Genomic DNA, 24,826 nt, shown 5'->3' with positions numbered 1-24,826 from the left:
GAAACGGTAAAAAAAAATAAATTATTATGAGCAACAGTTGTAGGCCTGCAGGGCAGAAAGGGAACAGAGAGCAGGATGCTTTGCAATAGATAAGGAGGGCGAGTGAAAAGGCGAGGACGCTGCGCTGGGAATGGCAATTACCTGGGCTGCGACGGGAAGGAGCTGGAAGGATGCGATCAGGGACCACAGGTGGCTGCGGGCAGCACCAAGCTGCCTCCTTCCAGGTCCATCCTGCTGCATATCGACAGCCAGGGTACCTGTGGGTACCCCCTTCTCCCCCTTGTCACCTTTCAAAAAATTACTTTTCAGAAAAAATTCTTCACGTCTGGGTTCAGTGCAAATAAATACACCTTCAGTTTAAGGCTTGAGGAAGCAGCGGGCATTTCTTTGGGAATGACTTTTCAGAGGTGTGGAAAATCCACAGTACTTTTACTTTCAGGAAAGTTTTAAGACAGCCATTTTGGCATTCCTTGCTAAAACGTGAACGTACTCTGCAGGGAGCACTGTTCCAGTCAAGGCTCCTCTTGGCTCCAAATTAAGTTATAATTTAAAAAAAAAAAAAACAAACCACAAAAATGACAGCACTACCTATGAAAAGCTTTTGTACATGTTCACTCGAGCAATGTTACTGTGCTGTGTCAAGGGCTTTTGCATGATCCATCCCAACACCAATACGTGCTAGCAAGGAAGCAATGGTTTTGTGCTGATATTTCACTGTGAAATTCCACATTTGCAGCTCTTTTTGGCAGTAGGTGGTACACTCAGCTTTGAAACAAATATATTCTTTTGAACTGTAGTACAAAGTGTAGTATAAATTAAAGCATGGCTATGCTCAAAGCCAAGCTACAGCAGGGCAATATGAGGCGCTGGTGGGCCACAGACCATCTCACTTTCCACCCTGAACAGCAGCGTCCAAGGGTCTAATTGCATGTGGTAGTAGCTGGTCATAATATCTGTCTTTTTTTTTTTTTTTTTTTTAAAGTGAGATTGTTATTCACCTCAGTTTTGCAAAAAAAAATCAGCTTGATTATGTAGTCCTAGATGCAGTTTGGTTTATGGTTAGGAGTTACACAGTGCCATCAAAACTTACTCTGCTGGGTGAATGTCCTCAAAATCAAGGGCTGGAGATGAGGGGGTCATGTGGCAAGCAGCCCTCCATGTCCATCCTGTGCTGCTCGCGGGAGTATTCCATCTTTATTTTCTTTATTCTTCCATCTTTGACCTGTTGTTAGGCCTGGGAGAAATAGCAATGGCATGGTGAGCTTCTCCTCTCGTCTGTGCCCAAGGCTGAGGGTAGGTCTGAGGCCACATGGTTCCCCCGAGCTGGCTTCCCATGCGGGTGGTCCAGATGCTCGCTGGCTCTCTTATCAAACATATTTTCATCAGTAACCTGTGAGAACATCACATCATTGTAATGAAGTTGGCAGAAAGGACAAAGACTTAGGGGTTGGAAGAAAAAAAGGCAAAGGCAAGCCAGGATCCCACAGATTTAGAGATAATAAAAAAGATTTTTGTCAAAAGGATACTCTTTACCAGGTCAGGGTAATTTAAATGCTGGAGTTTGGCAGGAGTGATGGTTTACGAACATCTAAGTGTTCCTAATATGTGGTCTTACAGTCATCTTAATGCAAAGATTTTGACTATGAGAGTCATACGCTGCTACTGTCGTCAGAGGGGAGAGAGTGTGTCTAAGCCATTTCCTAAGCTTATCCTAAGTTCCCACATGAAGAGAGATGAATGGCACGAAAATATTACACTTCAAGCAAGATATTTAGAAGGCACACGAACCACGCCGAGGAGCTGCAAGAGGAATATTCAATTGTCAAAATAATGCCCCGACAGCAGCTGTCGCGCTCCCTGCGTTGACATGTCAGAGCCGGAGCGATGGCAGACGTCAGCGCCGTGTGCTCAGGGGGGTGACGGCCTCACCAAGGTGAGCTAGAAGAAAGCCCTTCTAATTTTGGTTGATTGCTTTTCAAATGCGGCTCGTTCAGTTCCTCTGTGTCGCGTGGGGTCATTAGGGAACAGCTAGAGGAGGAGGTAAGGGGAAATTAATAACATGGAAGGTGCCGATCACAAGTGGATGTTGTGTAAGAGTTGGAAAGATGCAACCTTCTGAGCCAGAAATATTTATTGCAAAATAAACAACAGGCTGTTTCCATTACAAGTGACAACTACTTAAAACATGAGCAGGTATTAAGAGCTGTGTGAATTCTTGCGTTGTTTCACACCTTTATCATCAAGGTGTGGGCTGATGAAGCGGGTTTGAAGCTCCACTGAGTACCAGGGGCAGCCCTGTGTGACAGTCTCTGAAAAAAAAATGCCTGGGATGTTATTTTTCATGTAAAGGTAGTTGGATATGGGTCACCTGTATCACTGCATCTTGAAAAGAGAAAATAATTATTCCCATATACAGGTAAAATGCCCTAAAAATTGCGCTTTTTTAATAACAAATGATTGTTGCCTGCTGAAATCCGTATGCATGTAGAAAAACCTAGGTCAGCAGCAAAAGTGGCAAAGAGGAAAACCCAGCTCCTCTCTGCTGGCACAATTCTGCTTTCCCACGACATCAATAACCTGAGCCAGGTCTTTGCCGAGTCCTTCACGCTCCTCCAGCACAGAAACCAGCTTCTTGGCAGAGACTGAAGTCCCAAGGAAAAAAAGTGAGCCGCATACCGCGCAGGGGCAGCGAGAGGCTGGGGCTCTCGTGTCTGGTCCCTCGTGGCTTTGCAGGTCAAGAGCTGTGCACTCTGTGTGATTTCTGGCAGCATCACCTTCTACCAGCTCTGTCTGGTAAGGTGTGCCGGTCAGTGAAGGTCGTCGCCATCCTTTAACCACCTCCAAACCTGGATGCAATAACAAAATCACTTACCAACATTTTTGGAACTTGAATTTCTTTCTGAGAAAAATTTAATTAAGAATTTCAGTTTCAAATTATGAGTTGAAATACTCTAAAAAATATTTTTTTTTTCAGCCTGGGAACAGAGCATTGATTTGTTTCACTAATTACAAACCAGAAATTTGGAGCGGTGCATAATGAAATAATTCACAAACAGTGTTCAATTCAATTAACTTCGGGGAGGGAGAAAAGCGAAATTATTTTAACAAAAGCAAACATTTGTAAAAATTATAATCCACTCCTCAGAAGTACTTAGGAAGATAAAGTGACACATTTGTTGAATAAATAGTTCTTGGTAGTCAGGTTCAGGTTTGGCCAGCTGCGTTCTCTGTGTATTACAATGACAATAAATAAAAATACAGCCAGGCTTTAGTTAATTTTTGCTATTTTAAGGCAGCCATGGGGGAGTGCATTGCACCTGCCTGGGGCTGCTGTACCTGCCCAACTCACCCCAAAACCACAGTGAGGATGGGGGCTGTGAAGACATGGACCCCTTCACCCAGGCATGGAGCTGCTCCCCCACGTACCCCGGTTTGTTTGGGCTGCAACTTATGAGCTGCAGGAGGAAGGCGGCAGCCGTGGCCTTGCGGCTGGCCCCTCTCCCCCTTGCAGAGATATCTGCACCCCCGGCCACGCGTATGTGCATGCAAAGCCTTGGAAATTTCCATTTTAATAAAAGCAACCTTAGAGGAGCATGAGCAATAACCTGTCTGCTCTTTGGCACTGACAGTTCGGTTGTCCTGTAAAATGAGATTTTGCTACCCCAGCGCAGCGATCTTGTTATCAACCTCATCTTACATCAGCGTGCTTTATTAGAAGACAGCAGAAATAATTCTTTAGACATTAAGCAACGTCTAGCTTCTGCTTTTATCGGGTTGGCTGAGGTGATTAAATCAGATCCAGAGGTAAGCCCAATAAACTCCTGGATCTCGGGGCTCAGCTATTTGGTCCATCTACAGGTGCTTTGAGGTCTGATGACAGGATAGAAATTAGGTGTTTCCTGTCCAGCCTTTCCCACTCCTTCTGCCTCTTGAAAACCCTATTTCCTAGATCTGACCCACGTGGGTTTTATTCACACGGGTGGGACGTTGCACACGGATCTATTCCCTGCCTGTGCCCAGGCTCACCTTTGCTCAGCTGTCACTCCAGGCTTCGGCCCCTGCTCCAAAGGGGTGGCTCTTCGCCCACGTGAGGGTAGCTGCAGCCATGCGCATGACAGACGGGCTATTCTGGCTCTTCTGTCCCTCCAAGGTAAAATCAGCATTGTACAGCTTTATGCCTGTATTTTCCTGTCTTGATGTGTAACCAGCAGCCAGTCCCAATGTTTTGCCTGTACCCAGATTTTTTGGTTAACTTAGATGGCACTTTTCATCTCTGAAGGCATCAGTTGATTATCCAGTTATCACAGCTCTTCTAAATCTCCAGTGGATGCTTTTGTGCTGCCATTTCTATTTCTGCTATCGGACTGATGAGGCTCTTGGAGCTCGCGGATCAGCACAACCTACAGGAAATCCTGTGGTGCTGCTGGACGCGGCTGGAAGATGCAGGGCATGTTCCCCTGCACCTTTCCTCCTTCAGCGAGGGCTGGCTTCCAGCATCGCTCTCAGCATGCCTGGGCAAAGAAATTATAATCATAGAATGGTTTGGGTTGGAAGGGACCTTTAAAGGCCATCCAGTCCACCCCTCCTGCAAGGAGCAGGGACATCTCCAACCAGATCAGGTTGCTCAGAGCCCCGGCCAACCTGGCCTTGAATGTTCCCAGGGATGGGGCATCCACCACCTCTCTGGGCAACCTGGTCCAGTGTTCTAATGATTCATTTGGACCAGGATCGTAATGTTTAACTCCTTTCTCCTCCTTCCCAGAGTATGATTTTTCAGCCAAAACCCGTGCAGTTGTACTCCAGAGACGGAAATAACCTGCAGATATTGACCATTCCCAGCTCTCACCTCATCCAAGGGGCCGGTAACAACTGCTTGGGTCCTCGTCAGGTTGCTGAGTGAACTCTTCTGACTCACAATTTTGAGTTTTAATATTATACCAGATTATTGTTGGCCAAGTAGCTACAGAGTTGTGAATTATCCCCTGAGCTGTCATCACAGAGAAATGTTCAATGCACAATAGCTATTATTTCCCAAATTTTGACACCCTCAAGGCTTGTGGGATCCCCTTGCAATAACTCAGCCTCCTGCCCTCTAGGGCAGTGCTGTACGTAGGAGGATGCATGGTAAAATGGCACAGGGAGGTGATTTTTTTTTTTTCTTTTCTAAATACCCATGTTAAATAGTGTAAAATTACATTAATGAACAAAACCATAGGTCTCCCTGAGGGTGGTGTGACCAGCTTCTCTGCAGGATTTTGTTTTGCAGGGTGATGCCAGCCTCTGTCCTGGCTCCTGCTCTTCTCCGCTGGCTCGTAGTCTCCGGCTCAGCACAGCCCCCACGTGCCTCTGCAGCCCATCATACAGACCCTGCCGGGAAGCAAAGGTGCTGGGGGTAAGGAAAGTAATGTCTAGGTAATGGTGCAGCATCCCCCCTCCCCATTTATCCTGTGCTAGCTCATGTCAAACTGAAACAGCTGGGATTTGGCTTAAAGCTCTCAGAATGTGTCTCCAGGGGATATTAAAGCAGCAAATTAGCAGCAACACCTTTTATTTTCATAAAGTGCTTAAAAGCACCAGATGCATACAATTTTTATTTTTGGCTCTCTAAACTTAGGCTTTCATCTTAAATGGCAACTGGCACTTGGAAAGCTCATTTTTAGCGGGTTGCAGAGGGAGAAAAGCATGGGCCAGATGCACCGAGTTTGTTTTCTTCCAACCAACTTGCACAGCTCTGGCCATGCCAATTAATCTGGATTTCCAGAATCACAAAGAAAACCAGGAAAACAGCACTGACCTTGCTGTTCAGTTGTGTTTGAACAGCGGTGCTTATCGCCGGTCAGGGGCCGGGGCAGGGCTTTGCACGGCATTGCACGGCTGCTGCTGTGGCAGGCGTTGCACCCATAGCCTGGGTGGGAGCCATCGCCACAGAACGTGCATTTGCTCAGCCTCGGCCAGCCCAGAGAAGCTAGCTCGGTTTGTTGCCGTCTGACAGAGTAGCTGATGTTTAGTCTTCCTTAAAATAAAGTCGTGACGGTTGATTTGGAATGGCAAAGCAGTTGTGGGGCTTCTCGTCCCTCCTGCGTGGCTTTGGCATCGCTCTTTGGCAAGGGCCCAGCAGAAGGTACCGAAACGATGCGACCCTGTAGCTCCTGGTTCGCTACTTGGTGAAGGGCTTTGTACCTCCCACTCTCCAAGTGGTTTGGAAATGCTGCTGTGTACAGAGAGGAAAAAAACTGCAGTGAGTGTTGCATTGCCAGAGTCATTGCTCTAGCTGAACAATTTTAACTGTTGATATGAAATCTTTATTTCAGCAAACTTTCAGCTAAATGCCAAGCTACAGCCATTTTCCCTGTAACTGCGCCTCTGAAAACATGATTATTAATATTACTGGTATTATTTTATATGACTTTCACAATGTGAGTAGTTCATTTCTCCATGAACAGTTCATTTCTCCATCTAAGTCCAGAAGGAAAACTTCCTCATTTGACTTCAAAAACATTCCCTCTCACTGAACATAAAGGAACAATGAATAATTTGAGGCAAATGTAAGGCAAGTATTTTATTAATGCTCTGAACACCAAACCACAGTGTGACAGCAGACATGGATCAGTGCATTTTCCGTGCTCGTGATTCCCCCAGATAAAATGGCTCCTAACGGGGCTGTGGAGGGAGCACATAACTTGGAAAATGCTTCCCATTGCTTAAGCCCTGGAAAGTAAGGGATAAGTAAAATTTCAGCTGCTGGCAAGCAAACCAGCTAAAAAGCAAAGTAATGTATAATGGTAGGCTTCTATAGGCAAACTGTAAATAATACTGTACGTTGCTGTGTGCCACACACCGAGACAACTATTTCCAATTTGTCAAGAGTCACATTTCTTATACACCAGTGGCAAGGCTTGATTTTTCATCCGCACTCTAATTAACACCTCGCTAGAGCTCTGTGCCTAAGTGCTCCCCGGGTGCTGGTGGCTCTGCTGGGTCTGGACCATGCAGAGGGTGCTGGCTGGACATGGCGGGCAGGATGTAACCTGCCCCCTCTGCCGCCTCCTCCTTTCTCAGGCAGTTAAATCTCCTCTGCACTGCCGGGTTGGGGTGGGACGGCAGCAGCCACGGTGAAGGTGGACGACCGGGAATGTGGCCCAAGCATCGCAGCGGCATCACGCCGTGGGAGCCTGTGGCCCCGAGCAGACTAGTAGGTATGGCTGCCTATGACACAAGGACGAGCTGAACAGGTTGCATTAAACTCCAAGAGGGAGCCCTGTCTTGCTGCCCAAGCTCCTGCTGTAAATAGTTCACAGCTGAGGTCACGCTCACTTTGTTTTCTGGCTTCACAGGGAAGGTTTAACGGGTTTTACGGTGAGTTTAAAGCAGGTTTAATTCTGCAAGTGCTGGCGCAAACCAGAGACGGATCAAGCAACCACAGCGTCAACACAGAGTCTGTTTTTGAAACTCCTCAGTCTTTTTAGGGAGGTATGTATAAATTTGGATTATCACTGAAGGTGACGTGCCCAAGTAAACATTGTTATCTAAAAGTTTCTATCAGCCTGATTCAGAAAAAATCCTTCTCTTCCTTCTCTTCACTCATTTTTGAAGTTAACTGTCTGCAATTCAAACGGCAAAACACATAATGAAATAAATGGGACAAATTCAAACAGCCAAAAGCATAATGAAATAAATGAGACAAATTCCTTGAACTGCACCTAACATGAAAATGAATCTCAGCTGCTCATTAGAGACCACCGAGCAGGGGACGTTAGCAAATTAAATCATGGGAAGTAGAGGGAGGCATAGGAAAAAGGTTGATTATCTAAATCTCCTCTTATTAACTACAAAATGTTTTTTCAAGATTCAAGGTAGTAAAATATGTTAGCGGGAAACGGCAAAGTCTCTTTATGCACTTAAAGTAAAAAAGTGAGGAGTTGAGCAGAGGAAGAGGTAAACAAGGAATATACCATTTTATTTTCAGCCTGTGTTAGCAGTGAGCAATTCTCACCCGATGTACATCCAGGTGTTTGCTCCTTACCTTCACTGGCAAAAATTACACTTGATTTCCCCACATTAATTCAGATTTTGATGGGGATTTGAGCACTGGTCATCTGGGAAAAGGATCTGGGGGTGTAGGTGTGGTCACCTCAGGGCTCATGCGTGGCGGCTGTGCCGGGTAGACAGTGTGAGCAGTAGATGCCACCCTGCAAACCTGAGCCATGGTCCACCTAATAGAGCCAGTTCAGCTGAAATTTGTTGGTCTCTCTGTCTAACGCACGGGCTGGATTGCTGCTTTTCTCTAATACCACCAGGCTCACTGAAGCGGGTGGCGGAGGAGGGGATGAGCTCTGTGGCTGGGTGTCCGTCGCCTTCCTACGCTGCTCCGAACCGGCCCTTGTGGGCATCTGTGATCCAGCAAAGTTTTTAAGGCTTTCTCATCTATTTGTTACTAGGCCCTTTTCATCATTGTTGTTGTTTAACATAGTCAATTTTCCTGTTTTTTCCCTTGAAAGTCATCTCTGCTCTCTGAGAGGCTAGGGCATGAGAAACATGCCGAAAGCCAGGTCTGGCTAGGCGGTAGTATGGGTGGAAAATCACACCTCCAGAGGTTGCTGCTGGTCTTTGTGACTGCCTCTAGGACAGCAATTAACAGGCATTGCTAACGGCTCTGGTAGCAGCCTGTGCTGGAGGAGGTGCAGCACCACCAACCTTCACTATGCCTCCTCCTGTGAGAACCTTCAGGATGTGTAGAGGTGTGGCTCACGGGATGCAAAACCAGAACGTGGCAAGAGTCAGATGTTATCTCTGTCAGAAGCAGGAAGGGAGGATGGGCAAAGCCAAGCAGCTCATGTTATCGTTAAAAAGAGGGCAGGAGGAAGATCTGGAGAACTGCAGCTGCTCAGTACAATGACTGTCCCTAGAAATCGTCCTTTGAACTGTCCCCATGTACAGCAGAGAGGGAGGCACTCCTATACAGAGGCTTTAGGGTCAGCACCATCTTGAATGACTTTCTCCTAAGCAAGCCAGGAAGACGTGGCCTCAATGAGACAGGTGTTGAGCGGGTGGAAAACTGGTTGCAATTAGTCAGAAAACTTATCACTGGCTCACCGCCAGAAAGGGCGGTAATGAAGAGGATGAACCTGAGACTGCTACTCTTTCAGGTTCCTGTTCATGATTTGGGGGAGGGATGACACTGTTGTTACTCAATGTGCAGCTGCGAGGGACTGGGAACACAACAGAGAACAGAATTATAATTCAAAGGGACAAGAGAAGTAGTCTGGAAAAAGCCCATGGTTTGTACTTCAGTGGTCACACTGGCGAGCGAAGGCAAAAGGCGTTGGGTCTCGGCGAGAGGAGGGAAGCCGTCCCAGCTGTGCTGGGAGCCAGGGGACCTCAGCGGGTGGGAAGCTTTCACTCATGGCTGTTGCACTTGAGCAACAGGGCTTCGCTGTAGACGATCCAAAGGGAGTAATAAAAATAACGAGAGGTGGCTGGGATGTAACCTCTGCAGGAAAGTCCAGCCTGATGGTAAGAGATGCAGGTCCTTAAGCCCGGGTCCCACAAGAAGGAAGAGGACATCTTTCTCCTTGCCAGTTAGGACAAGACTAAATTGCAGTTTAAGAGAGGATGAACACATCTTTGTGCACTTTTCAAGGTACAGCCCAACATTTCCTAGTAGCACGCTCTGCCTCCCCCACTCCCGACTATGTGTAAACCGGGTTTAGCACAACATCCATTCCAGTAACGCATGTGGTTTTTGTGAATTAACAACTTAGCCCATGGGAATCATACCATTATCTTCAGAGGAACTAGAAAAATAAAGAGTGCATTTATAAGGTTTTTATTGTTTTCACCCCACCATCATCATTCCCTTTAAGAACATCAAAAGCTTAAAAAAGCAGATAGAGACATCTGCCAGCATCTCTGGAGATGCGTGTTGCACTTTCTTCTAATCCAGACCAAGCCTTTGAGCCTCTCCACGCCTTCAAAAAATAGGGGAATTTTTCTTTTATTTAAGAACCGTCTAAAGACTCTTTTACTGGGTTTTAGCAGAGCCCTGTGTCAGCAGAGTTAAAAAACGCTGGCATGTCCTCTGCGCAGATTAAAGATGATACATTACCCTTTGCTTTACAGCTTCTATCGCAAAATTACATAATACCTTTTCAAGGGCTCTAAGGCAAAGTAGCAGGGTTGAGGACATGGAGCAAAGTTCAAGTGTGCGCTGGTGTTTACCTCTGATGTTCATTACTCCTCCTCTAGGTCTGAAAGAAGAGTACAGGGAGCAACCTGTCCCCTCCTGCACCCTTCCGACCCCCAGCATGGCATCACCCATGAGGAGCTTGCTCACTGACCCCGCTGGATACTTCCAGGCTTTCCGCTGCTTCCTTGCCAATTCGACCGAGCACCAGTGCATGCAGGAGTTCATGGAGAAGCAGCTGCCGGCTGTGATAGCAAGGTAACGTGGAGGCGGCCACATGGAGCTGAAGGACAGCCCGGTGGCGCGGTCTCACAGCGGGGACGGGCTCGGGGGGCTGCCTGTGAAAGGCAGATTGCTGTTCCCCTCAGGCCACCCCGTCTGTCGGTCTCTGATAGGGCTTGGCTGGAAATTTCATTTACAGACGTTGCTGAATGGCTACTTTTTGGGACAGAGCCTGCCTACCAAGGAGCAGATAAGGCCCCATTGTTTCCTTGCATGCAAATACAGCTTAACCTGAGTCAACTCTGAAGTGCAATAACAGATATTACGTTCTACCATTAGATTTGATTGAAAGCAGCTTTTAAAAAGTACTTTTTTTTTTTTTTTTCAGGTAATACCTAGGTTCTCTCTAGTATGTGTAAATAACATTCCTGCTTTGCCTGTCAGTGCGTGTTTTTTACTGGACCTGTCGCTTTGTGGGCTGGCTTGGGCAGCAGGCAACTGAGGTCAAATCTTGGCTGTGGGGAGACCATTCTCTAGGCCCAGGGTCTTATGGCTCTGCCAAAGCCTTCCTAAGGGATTTTAAGCATGTCACACTCTCTCATCTTCCTTCTCATTTTGCAAAATGCAAAACTTCTATGAATAATTTTTAAACTGCTGGTCCTCACCAAGAGAGGTCTCTGGTCCTTGAAGCACAGACATGGAGAAGGCATGGACCTACTTCTGCTTGTATGTGCTCGTAATAAAAGCAGAAATCCTCTACAGATTGCCAAAATAAACAGAAATCAGGAATCTCCAGTGAGCAGAATTCTGAATCTGATGCCGCTCGCCCACTCGCAGGTATGCCTGTACATGCACAGGTTGCATTTGATTTTTGTTCTGCAGATTTTAGTCCTCATGGGATCTCTGGTACTTCACAAAATGGATGTAACCCTCTCTACTGTGTAGCTCTCCTAAAATGTAAAAATAATGTTTTTCAGTATTGGAAATGGGAAGTCTACAATCAATATTCTAAGCCTTGGTGGTGGAGCAGGTATGCTATGGACTCAGCACTGGTATGCTTTTACCTTTCTTTTGAAGAGCAGGGGATTACGAATTGCAAAAAGGAGTGAAGTGCGAAATAAGACTTTTCTTGAAAAACTCAGCTCCAGGGGACAGATGATATTAGCCAGGATGTGGTCACATTGTCTGAAAACAGCTTGTGCCTCCCCACCCTGATTCTTGTACATCCTCCATGAGAAACCTTCTGCAACATCACTCCTCAAGGGCAGAGAGAGGCTTGACCTGCCCCATAGTGTTTCTATGCCAAAAAAAAGTTCCATCAAGTCTTAGATTCCTCAGAATATTAATTGTTTACTTGCATTGCCATTAGTCTGCCCTGTAACTCTTTACTGATGTGATAACTTCCCATCATTGCTGCCTCCTGCCCCGCTACGTGACAGCCTTGGCTGACCTCTGTTTTGCCTGGTCGTACTTGCTGACCACTGTCAATGCACAAACCCCTCCTGGAGCTGCTGTCCTCCAAAACACTGGAGCTGAACATAAGTTCCAGAAGAAATCCAGAAGAAATCAGAAGAAATAAGTTTCTTAGCTGAAGTTCACTGGGTGGAAAAACAAAACCAGTAACATAGGCTTCTTCTCATTAAATTCTTGCTTAAGTTCTCTCATAATTAAAGCCTATGTCTTCTAATTCTGTTCTGTCCATTAAGTCATCAGACTTAACTTTTTTAAGAGCAGTTAATTTAGTTTAAATGCTTTAGTCATACCAACTCCAGGGACTAATCTCAGCTTTGTCAATCTCTCCTAATAAGTAAAAATAGCTGTATGTAAATGGTGGGTGTTAGTTATAAAACAGACAGTGTAACACAGTAGAAATGTTGCTCTCCAAACAAGGGAAACCATTCTTCTGGCAAAAAAAAAGAGTTGGTTTTTGTTGGTTGGAACACTGCAGCTTAGCATGATGGCTATTCAATCAGTAATGTGCAAGCAAAATTCATTTTGTGATGTGAAAAAACCCCATACCTCCAAAATCCTGCTCCTCGCTGGCTTGTTCCCACTGCGGGTCCTTGGGAGGTCAGGAGGCAGCAAATTCCCAAATCACCCCAGGTAGCCCTGGCTGATGTTGGAGGGCAGTGATGGAGCTGCTGCCCTGGCCACATCCGCCCCGGTGCTTCACAGGGAGAGAGCATGGAAGGAAGGCATTTCCCTTCCACTTTTCCACCTCGAGAAACAAGCAAACCATTTAATGTAGCATCATACCCCATTACGGCCGCCCATCGACTGCGCCTGCCTTCGCCTCCAGCCTTTACCTTATTAACTTCACACTCCAGCGCGCAGCACTCTGTACCTTTAAAAACCATAAAAGTCATCAATGCCGCTGTAAAGTAACAACTGCGCTATAAACTATCCCGTTACGTAAAATGTTTAATTAGAAACTTAATGGTGAACATAGTGGTAGCCTTTAAAAGGTAATTGTGTTGGAGAGTTTAAATAATTCGGATCGCCTAATTGCCAAATTGTTGATAATGCAAGCTGCCACAGATTTGACTGTAAAATGCCTCAGGACACTTGTTTGCATATAAAAGAGCTAACTGAAGTCAGTTAAGGCTGTGGATTAAATTATGAATCAAAATGGTGGGGTTTTTTTGGTTAAAAACAATACAAGGGTGGTTTGGCCACAGAAGAGTGGAAGGGAATATATTAACCTGTCTGCAAATGGAAATGCAAAATGGCAAATTATTATTTTTTTTTTATCAGGACCTGCACAGCCTTTTCAAAGGGCTAAGCCATTTTACAGAAAGTTGGTAAAGCAACCAAAAATCAAAAAATATTGCAGCAGTTCATTACAAATTCTGTGTTCCCAAATTTTACTACGGCAGCCTGCAGACAACCAGCTTTGCTCTGATTTTTCAATAGAATACAGGGTTTGCAGTGATTGCAAAGCCGTGGCTATTTCTGCTACTTCAGAAATTCAATTTCCCTCTCTCAAAGAATGTGCTTGCACAGATGCCACATAAATTTTCATGTTATTAGCTGCTTTAAGAAAGACACGTAAGTCTGAAAAAATTGAACTCCTTCTCACTTTTTAATGCTAAATTCTCAGCGTGAGAGCTGGGCTGGGGTGCCTGGTTTTGACCTGTGCTGAAGTGTGGTGGGGCCAGAAGCAGGCAGAGAGCTCTGTACTGAGAAAGACCCTCCCGAGGGAAAACCTGGTGTCCTGGGTTGAGCTCTGGGAACACATTATGGCTATTTAATCCCCAATATTTTCCTTTTGTGCTTCAAATATTCTCCATAACGGAGCTAACGCTGAAGTAGTGGGAGCCTGGGGGCACTGAAAATCATGCAAATATAATGGGAGCCCTCTTTCCACAATCCCTCAACAAGGGCCTGTCTGGCCATCAGGGTTTGCTGGCTGATCCTCCATTCAATACAAAATTTTTTCCATTTGTAGAGAGTTTTATAACATGGAGTTGTGCAAGTGCATCTTTCAGGACAAAGCTCAGCATTTGTCTGTACCACAACCCCTGTATCTATTATTCACCACAGTTATCATCTGCTTCACTCTTTCTACCTTAATTCATTCTTCTGTTATTTATTTTCACCTAAAATTTATTCAAGCACAATAAGCAGAAGTGAGCCAGCCAGCGTGATATTGTCCCCGGACCCATGCCTCAGTCAGGACCATCCTCTCCCTGAGCTTCCGATATTGCAGATGGGGAGAGGTGGCCAAGAGCGATGGCAGCTCTTTCTAAATTGTGAAATGTTGGAACTGCTGGTGCTTCCATTGGTGAAATAATTGCAGCTGGCCTGAACCTCCAGAGAGAACTATTCCTCACAAAGAAAGTACAGGCAGCTCTGCGGTATTCTGTTATCATGGGTTAGATAAACACAAACGGTACGCGCACTGTTCATCTTACTTACAGAAAAAGTCATGGGACACTAAAGACAAACAGACATGACTTGTTTCTGATTCCAGTGTAAACACAGATTCTCTTCTCCCTCACCCATGTGACTTGGCAACCAGTGAGGCGCTTGGCAATAAAAACCACTCTTAGTGAATCCTAAGAAATCCTGGCAGGTTCGCGGGTGGCTTGGGACCATCAGAATTGGTACCATCAGAGTTATGTAGGATCTTCCCTGGAAGGTCAGGCCATGTCCAGAATATATGAGGTCAAGCCACATGCATGACTGCGTCTGGCTTTCCCTTGGCAGTGATGATGGTAGTCAGAGAGGAGGAATGAAGACAGTTGGGACTGATATTTAATTTTTTTCTCAAATCTTTAGTGGCAATCTGCTGAGAATACAAAGCAGCTGCATGTACCTATGTGGTACATTTTCTCAACATGAAGAGCAAGCATCAGTCTTCAAAACTGGGGATGTGATGATGGTGGAGATAACATTTGCCTCAGCTTTACTTTCATCTTCTGTTTCATGTCACCTGCTGCCCTAGGTGAGATTGACCTGCTCATCCTCTCAAAAATACAAGCCAGATATCCAGGGGTCACCATCAACAATGACGTGGTAGAGCCAAATGCCAACCAAATCTTGAAGTACAAAGGTATTTTTACATTTAAAAAATTAAATTTACATTAAGTAGGCTAAATGCATTAAAATGAGGTGAACGCTGGATGGCCCCACATTCAAACGCTTTCTTGTCAGAATTGTCTCTTAAAAGTTAAAAGAAGTCACTATTTTATGCTTTTTTTTTTTTTGCCACCATTACTTTTCAGCAGTGTTCAGTCTCGTTAAAATCTGTCTCTCATACTGCAAAGAACTCTGTCTGGCAAACGCTTGGGCTAGACAGCCTTTAAGAACTAAGGAAGGTGGGAACTGATGGGTGATTGTGTGGGAACAGAGTAAAATCCCCATGTGTCAGAAAGTTTTTCTCCTTCAACTTGCACTGAATCAGGATCCTTCCTCAACGTCGAAGGGAAAATTTTAGTGCCTCGTGGTAATTCTCGCATATCTCAAAAATCGTTTCCAAATAACAAACAGCTAAACCTCTCAGTGCTGCACTAAATCAGTTAACATCCTTTGAATTAGAAAACAAGGATGGGAAAGACTTTTGCTCTGTGCTATGAGGCCTACAGTTTGTTTCCTTCCACCAGCCCAAAGGTCTGAGCAACACTCATGAAGGGAAGCCAAGCATTTTCCAAGGAGGACTGAATGTTAGCTGGGCTGCTTTGGTGAAATTGCCCTACAAAGTGAGCATTAAATATCAATCCAGAGCGTGACGATCACTGGATTAACACCTACCAGGCTTTACCTTAGCAGGTAATTACGGTCCTGTATGGAGGTGACACCAGCTACACCGCACGGGCTGTGAGCAACCCCGAGCAGAGCACACCTTGCCAGAAAGCGGTTGCTGAATGGACCTGGCAGTAATGAATGAACCTCATCAGCAGTCTGCCTTGTTGGGAAGGCTCCAAACCATAGTAAATACCAGACTGCAAAACCACGCTGTAAATCTCTAGCTCTTATGCTTGCTTAAGTCCTTAAAAATGAAGCATTCCCAGTATCAAGCAACTTGTGGAAGTCAAAGGAAAAAAATAAAGAATAACAATCCCTTTCTCCCTGTACTGGGGGAGTTCAGAGTCACTGGAAGCACCAAAGATTCCCAGGAAACACGTAATTTTTTCAATATCTGTCTCTATATTGCATGGGCTTGATCTTTGAAAAGAGGACTCGTGCAAAATCCCAGGAGCTTTTACATTGCTCCAGGCTGAGGTTGTGTAGAATGGGCAACAAAGCATCTGTTTGTAAGACAGTTTGAACACTTGCACATAGCATTTCTGTCCTGTCTGGGCCATTAACCATAGGCTACGTGGGACTGAGTTTCCATTGAATCTTCACAGTGGTGTCACCACCTACCACTGATTAACTGGCAGTCCTACCCTACTTCAGTGAGTTTCTCTCCAGAAGGAAGTTAAAGAAAATCTAAGATGTTGCCCTTATTTTAAGTTTTATGCTAAACTAGAAATGAAATATTCATCTGAATTTCTTTCTTTAAACTTTCTTATTTGGTAATTAATCATGTCCTCAGTAGGTATCATTAATTAGGTTTCTGAGCCCTAAGATTTTCCAGGGAGAATTGGAAACATTATCTGTGCCTCTGAGGATTCGGTAGCTACGTTTTCTGCCTAACCAGATAATTTCTTCTTGGGAAGGAGAAGCCTCACTCACAAGAGAAACTTCATAGTGGCACATGCAGTGATGGCAAACTGAGGTTTATCTTAGACTGTGTCCTACAAGGGAGGCTCTCTTCAGAGTCCCATGGCCAGGCTGTGGCTTTCCTTCATTCCTCGTCCATGTCCAGGTGAAATCCCTTGGTGGCCATGGCTGGAGTTTTGGTGGCCCCGCAACTGAGCTGCATGGTCATTGCCTGCATGGCACGACCACAGGCAGTTCGATTTTGATGGCACCCATCAAGGACACAGGATTGAATCTGGATTGAACCCAGGAGAAAATTAAGGAAAACTTTTCACAATGGTTAAGGTGATACATTTTGGCTTCCGATGAATTTTTGGGCAGAAACTTCCCATAATAAGAAGAGTTTGCCCTTTCTGATATTTTGACTTTAAAAGCCCACCCTGGCAAGCAATTCAGTTTTCTTCCCAGCACTGCCTTGCAGATTGTTTAGCAATTGAATTGGACCAGATTGCACCAGATTATTTGTGATGGTGATGATAGGAACTGCTGAGGAATGAAGCCTGAGTTTAAACCAGCAAATTAAATCTGAACTGCAAGTGCTGGGGCCAGTGACTGATATATGGAACTGAACAGCAGCATCTGAAAGGGGTGGCCCATTTCCAGCCATAAAAGAGAGGAGATAAGCACTGATGGAGCATTTCTTATCTGTCCGGCGGGGATATGTCCTATTCAGAGCCCAGAAGAAGAAACATTGTGATTGGTGGTGTAAAGGCGCTGGTCTTAGCAAATTATGTTGTTTCGAACATGTGTTGTGTAGCTAAGGCTCAGTCTGCCTTTGGGCCATTTAAGTTTTAAATTTATGTTGGCTCCAGCGAAGCACAGGAATCGCATCAGCGCTAGCTTTGTCCTGGAGCAATCCCGAGCGCCAGGGAGGAGTGCAGCAAGATGAGCTCCATATGCCAGCAGATGGACATTAGTATTCCAGCATCCCCTAAATTATGAAATTATCTCTCAGTTTTGGTCCCATAAAAAGCAAAGACATGCAGTGATGAGCCAGGCCCTTGGTATAACTTATTCCTTCAAACCGCTTCTCCAGCTTTCTGCTTTCCTCAGTTGCTGGATGTGCATTGTGTCGAGGGCTGAAACACGCCATGGGTCACTCTTTATACTAGTCTTTGCTTTAAAATACTATTATCCCTTGTACCTGAAGCACTTGTCCAAAACTGCGGGCTTTTGAAAAATTATTTGAACACAGCAGAAGCCAAATGTCAGGAGATGGGTCCTCACTCATGGAGCAAAGTTCCTGCCCTCTCCCACCATCCCCGTGACACACTCCCAGAGTGAGCCGTTTGCTTTCTCTGCCCTTTTCAAGCTTTAAATTGTGCTTTTTTTTTCCAACATAAAACTCTCTTTGATCCATCCTCCAGCCCCTGTATTTATTTGTTCAGTCTCTGGAAAAACCTTCACCATGGCCTGGCTTCTGCTTGGCCATGTGGGTCTTGTGTGGCACCTAAGTGAAGGGGCCATCAGCTTTTCTCCCATTTGGCATGAAATGTGCATCTTGTGGCCTCAAAACTGTTGATCCCAGCCAACATCTTCTATTTCAGCTTGAGCCAGCCATGAGGAAGAGTTTCTTTCTTTTTCTTTTAACCAGGTAAAGACTGGAGGAGCCCAGTTGAGGGTGCAAAGGGAAAAGCATCAGACCCTCTTAAGACTTCATCCTTAAGACCTTTACAGCCCCCTTCTCACATGCAGGCTAGAAGTTTTAAATATTCTACTGCTGTGTTCAACTGGTACCAAAACTCTCTACCTAAATACGACTTCTGGATGTATTAAAGCTCTGAATGGAAATCCGTTCTGTATTTGCAATTGAGATAACTCTGTCCTGCCTTATCCTGTATTTCAGAGCGTGTGGCTGAGACATCAAACCTGGAGAACGTAAACTTTACCTGGCATGAGGAGACAGCTTATGAATATGAAAGTCGAATGAATGCAGAAAAGAAGTCTAAAAAATGGGATTTCATTCACATGATCCAGGTAAAATTCTCTGCAAAGTAAACGTTGTCAAAGACTTGGCTGTTAAAAGTATGCATGAAGTATATGACCTCATTATCCACTCTAAGGGGAAGAAAGGTGAGTTTATTTTCCTGTAATTTAAAGCACTTATGCCTAAGTGAACTGCAAAAATAAAAGATGAGTTGCAGAAAAGCAACTTTGAGCACAGTAGTCCTATTAACCAGGCTGTGGGTGGCAGTCAACGAAAAATACATTTTAACTAGTGTTTTCAAAGCTCCTTGTCCTCTCCATGAAATTGCCTTTGTATTTCCAAGTTTACTGAAGCCACTACAAGTCGTCTTCACTGCTAAGAAAGGCAAATCTCTTTATCTCAGGTTAATGAATGAACATGAGCTTGGTCCTGGGAGAGCCAGAAAGCAGGCAAGGCAGTGACAGCCCCGAGCTCGCACTGTGAGCCCACTGCCCAGCTTTGTCATCTTGCTGTTCTTCTCTCAAGATTGCCCCCATTTAGGTTCTTTTACCTAGTAGTACCAATTATAATATCCACCAGGACCGCGCCGTATCACTGTAAGCATCTCTGCTCTTTCCAGATGCTGTATTATGTGAAGGATGTCCCAGCAACTATCCAGTATTTCCACAGGCTCCTGGAAGCACAGGGGAAGCTCCTCATTATTGTGGTGTCAGGTGAGATCTGCTCCACCAGCGCTGCTCAGTTGGGCAAGAGCCCTGAGGACCTTAGGGGTTCCTGCGAGTTTGACACAGGCCGGCTAGAAACCAATGCACATTTTTATTTAAAACACCCTTTATCACTAATAGAGATGAACAGGCTGCATAAGAAATGGTGCCCACTGATCTACATCCATTGATGTATATCCACACACTGTCTATATCTGTGCAGCTCCGTGCTGTAGGTCATAAAGCCGAAGGCTTTGTGAGCCAGCAAACCCACGCTGTGGGCACAAAACATCTTTCTTTCTGCCCTTCTCCATCCCACAGCCTGGCCAGTGATAAGCCAGCAGCAAGAGCCCTGAAGTGGGCGAGAGGCTCGCTTGCAAGAGCTCCTTAAGCCTCCACGGTTTTCTGTAAAAGGCTTTTGAGGCTGAGCACTGCATTCTCTTGCTCCTGGAGACTTGCGGCATTAAGCGAACGGCTACGACGGGGCTCGGCTGTGCCGTACAGCAGGTGTTAGAGCACATATGGTTCATTTACTTCTCAAACTGCCCATTTCCTTAATATCGTCATTTTGGGTGGAAAACAGCATTCTTAGGCTGCTTCAGATCTGAAAGAGATGCTTTGTGGACAATCCAGAATGAAAACGTAACAACGGAGTAAGCAACAACCTTTTAATACTGTGGGCAAGGTGTGCTGGAGATATGGCAACGGTGGGGTCTAATTTGGCTCTAGAAAGCCTTTAATTCACCTCACAGGCAACGGAAATTTTAGTTGTGTAAACAGTCACGTCTGAGCTTTTTTCAGGGATGTTAAGTGTCAGTTGTTCAGAGGTTTAAGCTTAATTTTTTTTTTAAATCTAATTTGGCCATATCTGCAAACTGTGATGTATTTGATGAAGTTCTTTTTTTTTTGTATTCATGAGGTACCCACAATGAAGTGGCACTTATCTGACCCGAATTTATCCAAACTATTTTTTTCCAAAATGTTTTTGTTTTAAAGTGTTTTCAAGAAGTTCACTACAAGAAATATGTATTTTAAATGATCCAAGTTACTGCTCTTTTTCTTTGGCTGAACGAGAATAGATCGTAATATCAGGCTGTTGCTAATTACCTGTGTAGAGTTAATTGAAACTCTTTTCCAGTTGCTTAGCCTGCCCCTTTGGATATTCATGGAATGTGAATGCAGGGAGGAACATGTGTCTATTCAAAATTAATGTGATTAAAAATGTGAATTCATGAAAAGTATTTGAAGTCCTCTCTGAGCCAGGTAACTGTGTTTTCTGATGGAGCAGAAATTGCTGGGGCCAGCAAGAAAATGGGAAAGAGGAGTAGGACCTGGAATAGCAGAGAGGAAAGGAAGGGGGCAACCTTGGGGGGTAGAAGAGTATAGAGAGGGGAAGGAAAAAGTGCTATGAAAATGGGCACTGAAGCAAAAAGAGATACTGAAAGATAAGCAGAACAAAACTCATTTGAAAATATGAAAGTAATGTCATCTCCAACACAAACACATTAGGATGTGTTAATTAAAAACCAGTCTGGAAACAGGATCGGTAGAAGAGGGCTGGGTCAGTCGGTGAAGGTTGCCGTCCCTCCTGCCCTGTCCCTGCCAGGAGAGCAGGCAAGTTGCAAGAGCTATGCGATACTATTTTTAATACATTTTTTAAAAATCTGTTTACAGCACCTCGAAAACAAAAGTAGTGCCATATGCCAAGCCTATGGAGAGCTATTATAATAATGCTGCGTTCAGGTAGTGTATAATTGCTCGGCTCGAAGATGGCACTGAGTCACACAACACTGACACCAGCAAATTTTCTGCAATTAGTGCTCTGCGTTCAATTTCCACCAGGTGAAAGAAAATATTGTAGCCCCTCTTCTAAACACCAAACTGTTTATTTGACTATAAATAACTGTTTGCAGATAAAGCATTTACAAAACCGCCAAACAACTGGTTTGAGTAGGTATGGAGCTTTATAGGCACAACTCTCAAGAGCTGCTCATTAGGCTCAAAGTTATTTTCATCCCGCTCAGTCATTCTGGGTGATCCTTTTATAAATGATTTATAGAAGAAATGCTGAATCACAGATCCAAGGTGAGGGAAAATAAAGATGTGAAGACATATCTGTGAGTTTTCAGCTTACACAGCTGGTTTTCTTTGCAAAACATCCCTTGAGAAGAGGTGCACACACAAGCCTGGGCTTGGCATAGGCTTAGTTCTGGAGGTGATGGCGGTGCTACAGGAGCCTGTTCCTTCCTCACCCTTCATCTGTCCACACCCAAATAGCACGCAGGCAAAACTTCCTTCTGGCACCACTGGGGAGGGCTGCCTGGGGTGAGGGGCAGCTCTTTCATTGCCCATACCCAACAGCACGCAAGGGTGATGGGAGCAAAGGCTGAAGGCCAGGAGGATGGTGCAAGTTTCATACTGGGCTTCATCCAACCCACCCTTTTCTCCACCAGGCATCCAGCTACATGGACAATGTGACCAGGGTTTTTGCACCTCATGTATTTCACGTAGAAGAGATTTATTTTACTGGTAATAAGTTTTTCAATGAAGCTCATGTGTAGCTCCACCACAAATTAATTAGGTGAAGGAGTAGGGGAGGGTTTGGTCTTCCAAATAGGCAGCTGAAATCTAGGGAATAGTTTAAATCAAGAAGATGGCACTGAATAGCCGGTGTTCAGCATGTGAACCATAAAAGGATGTCCCTGAGAAATATTGCCTATTTGCATGGAGCAGAGGAGTGCAGTGTCTTGGGAGTGCAGAGAGGAGGAGTTGATGCACTGAGCTGTTCTGGCCTCAGCTGGGGGCTTGGTGGGAGGTGCTGGTGCTCTGGGGTAGGTAACTGCAGCTCCCAACCCTGAGGCACAAGCAGGGAGGCAGCCATCACCGTGCCCCAGGACACATGTCCCAACTCCAGAGAGACCCTGCCCACAACAAGGACAACCTCTCAAAACAACCAGATGATCAAAAATCTGTTCAAATAGTATTTTTCCTTCTTCCTGAGTGTTTTTCTGGTCGTTTATCTCTCAGGAACCGGTGGCTGGAGATCGCTGTGGAAGAAGTACGGGTCTTACTTCTGTTTACGTGATGTCTCCCTCTTTGTTTCTTCTGCTGACATTAAAAGTATACTGGATTCAGCTGGGCTGAAGTACCAGCTCCATGAGCTCCCATCCTACATAGACATAACAAGCTGCTTCATTGAAGGGAACAAGGATGGGGAGTTGTTGCTGGATTTCCTGACAGAGACTTGTGACTTTTCTAAAACTGCTCCTCCTGAACTGAAGAGTGAGGTAATGGAAGAGTTAGGAAAGCCTGAATGCAGTGAAAAAAGAGATGGGAAGGTGCTTTTTAATAACACCATGAGTGTAATAGTGATTGAGCCATGACTTAACCTCTTCCTGCTTCTTGATCCAAAGCAAATAGTCAGATACAAACTGTTAGCAACTGAAACACATTTTTTTCATACTTCATAAATGGCTTAGTTTACTTCAGTATTGATTTTTGGAGCCTCTTAAGAAAACAATATTAATATCTGTTGTTTTAAGTGAGCTATAATATCCAATTAATTCTGCACTGATCTATGAATGTGTAACTCACTGAGCAGTTAATTGCACTTTATCGTACGGATGCTGTATAATCTGATGTAACTTGAACATCAATGCAAACTACACAGAAACCTGACCATTTACTAAGAAATAATAATGACCTACACATGGTTTCATCATCTTAATTTAAAAACTCTCTACAAACCAAATAAACAAATTACAACTCCTCAGTGCAGCTGGCAAGAGCACAGGCTCAGCACAGCCAACCATTTGGGTGGCTGCTCAGTGAGGTTTCTTGAGCTTGCTGGGACTTCAAGATATCATACCCTCAGTTGCCAGGACAGTGGCCTCACATCTTCCACCCATGCAATGTTTGCCTGCTCCTCCCTCTGCAGCCACCTCTCTTTAACAGTACTGCTTCCCTTTTCCTGTATTTTTGCTTTATTTTTATGATGTTGCATCTACAGAGTGCTTTGTGAAGCCAGTCCACAGTGGCAATGAAAGAGCGAAGCGACTGAAGATGGTTGAGCAGCAGTGGTAACAGCCATTCTGGAGAGGTGGATTTCACTAGTGAGCTTTGGTGCAAAGCCTTTATTAGGAACCAGCCCCTGTTGGCACATAGGGCTTTTTGATGTTTTTAGCTAACCACACAAATCTTCTGGACACAGCCTTTCACTAGCCTGGCAGCAAGGACCATGTATGGCTTTGAGCTTTATAGCAACAAAGATGTAAAAATAATCTCTGATGCCAAACTGACAGGTTTCAGTAGGATTTATTTAATTTTCAGAGTCATAGCAGGTAAATCTGTCCAATATATAGTATAGGATGTTCCGCAAGAAGATGCTTCACCTCCTTGGTCCCTTTTCCATATGGGCCTCTCTCAGCTCCAGCAGTTGATACATTTGTTTTGCTAAATGATTTTATGGTTTTAAGAAGTGTTACACACTCTACAAGGCACAATGCATGGTGGAATACAATATAGTCACTTGAATGAATTTAATAGCCTGAATACTCAGTTTATCCAGTGAGACAGGTGTGTTTTCTGCCATTGAAATAATTTGATTCAGCGTTGAAATGGTTTACTTTTGGTAATGCTTTAGTTGCAAAATGAAAAATGTTTTATTTTTGCATTTATGTTTCTGATAAAATATAGGTTATCAACAATTTGAAGCGATTTAAAAGAGAGCATATTGGGGATTAATAACTGTTTATATTCATTTTAGGGCGATTTCTTTGAAACAAACATTTCTCTACCTGATCAAAAATTAATTCCAGTGTATTTTAGAACGTTTCCATGATATTTCTCAGCTGTTGAACCAAACAAAATTTATTACCACTTTTATACAGTGCTGCGTACAGATTCCTGCATTAGAAGACCTCAGTATATCTGCAAGCTGCTACAGTGACAGGGCAAAGTAAGCAAGAAAAAAAAAAAAACCTCTCATTAGGACAAATTGCCACATGCATTTCTAATGGGAAACAAATTGAAGCTACAATTCTTTTTGTAGCTTTTTTGTGCTGTCAGTGACCTCTTCTAAATGGTGCGTGTGAAAGAGGTGACTGCTGAGTATTGCCACATCAACCCTGTCAGGACTGACATCTTTGGGAGCCGCAGAAATGAAAGAACAAAAAAAAAAAACAACACCCCAAAATCCAACAACAAAACCTAGCAACACTGTGGACGTTCTCTGGTTTAGAAGAGGTTAAAAATACAAGAAAAAAAAAAAAAGCTTTTTAGAGTTTTGGAAGGAGGTTTGTTCTCAAAATTTGGGAGAGGGCAGGAAAAACAAGGAAGGGCAGAGATGATCCGGAGAGATGAAAGGAGGATATGCCCAAACAACACACACAAAGGAGACTGGGTGTGAATGCATGAGGGCTTCTTCCCCCCTCTTTAATCGGAGAGAGGGAGGCTGGGCAGCGGGAGGGCTTGCTGGGTGCACGGAGGTGCACAGGGGTCTTGTTTAAAAGCTGAATTCACTGAGGGAAAAAGGCACTTTCACCCCAGGCTGGAGAAGAAAACTCCTTATCTAAAACCAGACAT

At 44.6% G+C, this 24,826-nt stretch overlaps 1 protein-coding gene and 1 long non-coding RNA gene across 5 annotated transcripts; one reads left to right on the top strand and one right to left on the bottom strand.

The window, feature by feature from the left end:
• Positions 1–2,207: 2,207 nt before the first annotated feature.
• LOC147600170 (uncharacterized) lies at positions 2,208–10,466 on the bottom strand. Of its 3 annotated transcripts, none has more exons than XR_015258920.1 (6): positions 10,334–10,466; positions 6,126–6,208; positions 4,847–5,367; positions 4,027–4,511; positions 2,677–2,846; positions 2,208–2,309 (listed from the first exon to the last, which is right to left on the bottom strand). It is a non-coding gene; the product is annotated as an uncharacterized LOC147600170 (long non-coding RNA). The 3 variants fall into 3 exon arrangements; XR_015258918.1 differs by having other exon boundaries at positions 6,126–6,211; positions 10,338–10,460; XR_015258919.1 differs by having other exon boundaries at positions 6,126–6,211; positions 10,334–10,436.
• HNMT (histamine N-methyltransferase) lies at positions 10,281–24,127 on the top strand. Of its 2 annotated transcripts, XM_010124616.2 has the most exons (6): positions 10,290–10,441; positions 11,383–11,435; positions 14,853–14,960; positions 18,459–18,589; positions 19,159–19,252; positions 22,271–24,127. In XM_010124616.2, exons 1-6 carry the CDS (start codon positions 10,305–10,307, stop codon positions 22,624–22,626), a joined length of 879 nt encoding a protein of 292 aa, XP_010122918.1. In that variant the 5' UTR covers positions 10,290–10,304; the 3' UTR covers positions 22,627–24,127. The 2 variants fall into 2 exon arrangements, with proteins under 2 accessions (XP_086607076.1, XP_010122918.1); XM_086750950.1 differs by lacking the exon at positions 14,853–14,960 and having other exon boundaries at positions 10,281–10,441.
• Positions 24,128–24,826: the final 699 nt, after the last annotated feature.

Source organism: Chlamydotis macqueenii, chromosome 6 (genome assembly GCF_036417535.1).
Source record: "Chlamydotis macqueenii isolate bChlMac1 chromosome 6, bChlMac1.mat, whole genome shotgun sequence".
In the NCBI taxonomy this organism is placed as follows: Eukaryota; Metazoa; Chordata; class Aves; order Otidiformes; family Otididae; genus Chlamydotis; species Chlamydotis macqueenii.
This window is presented reverse-complemented; position numbering and strand designations above follow the sequence as displayed.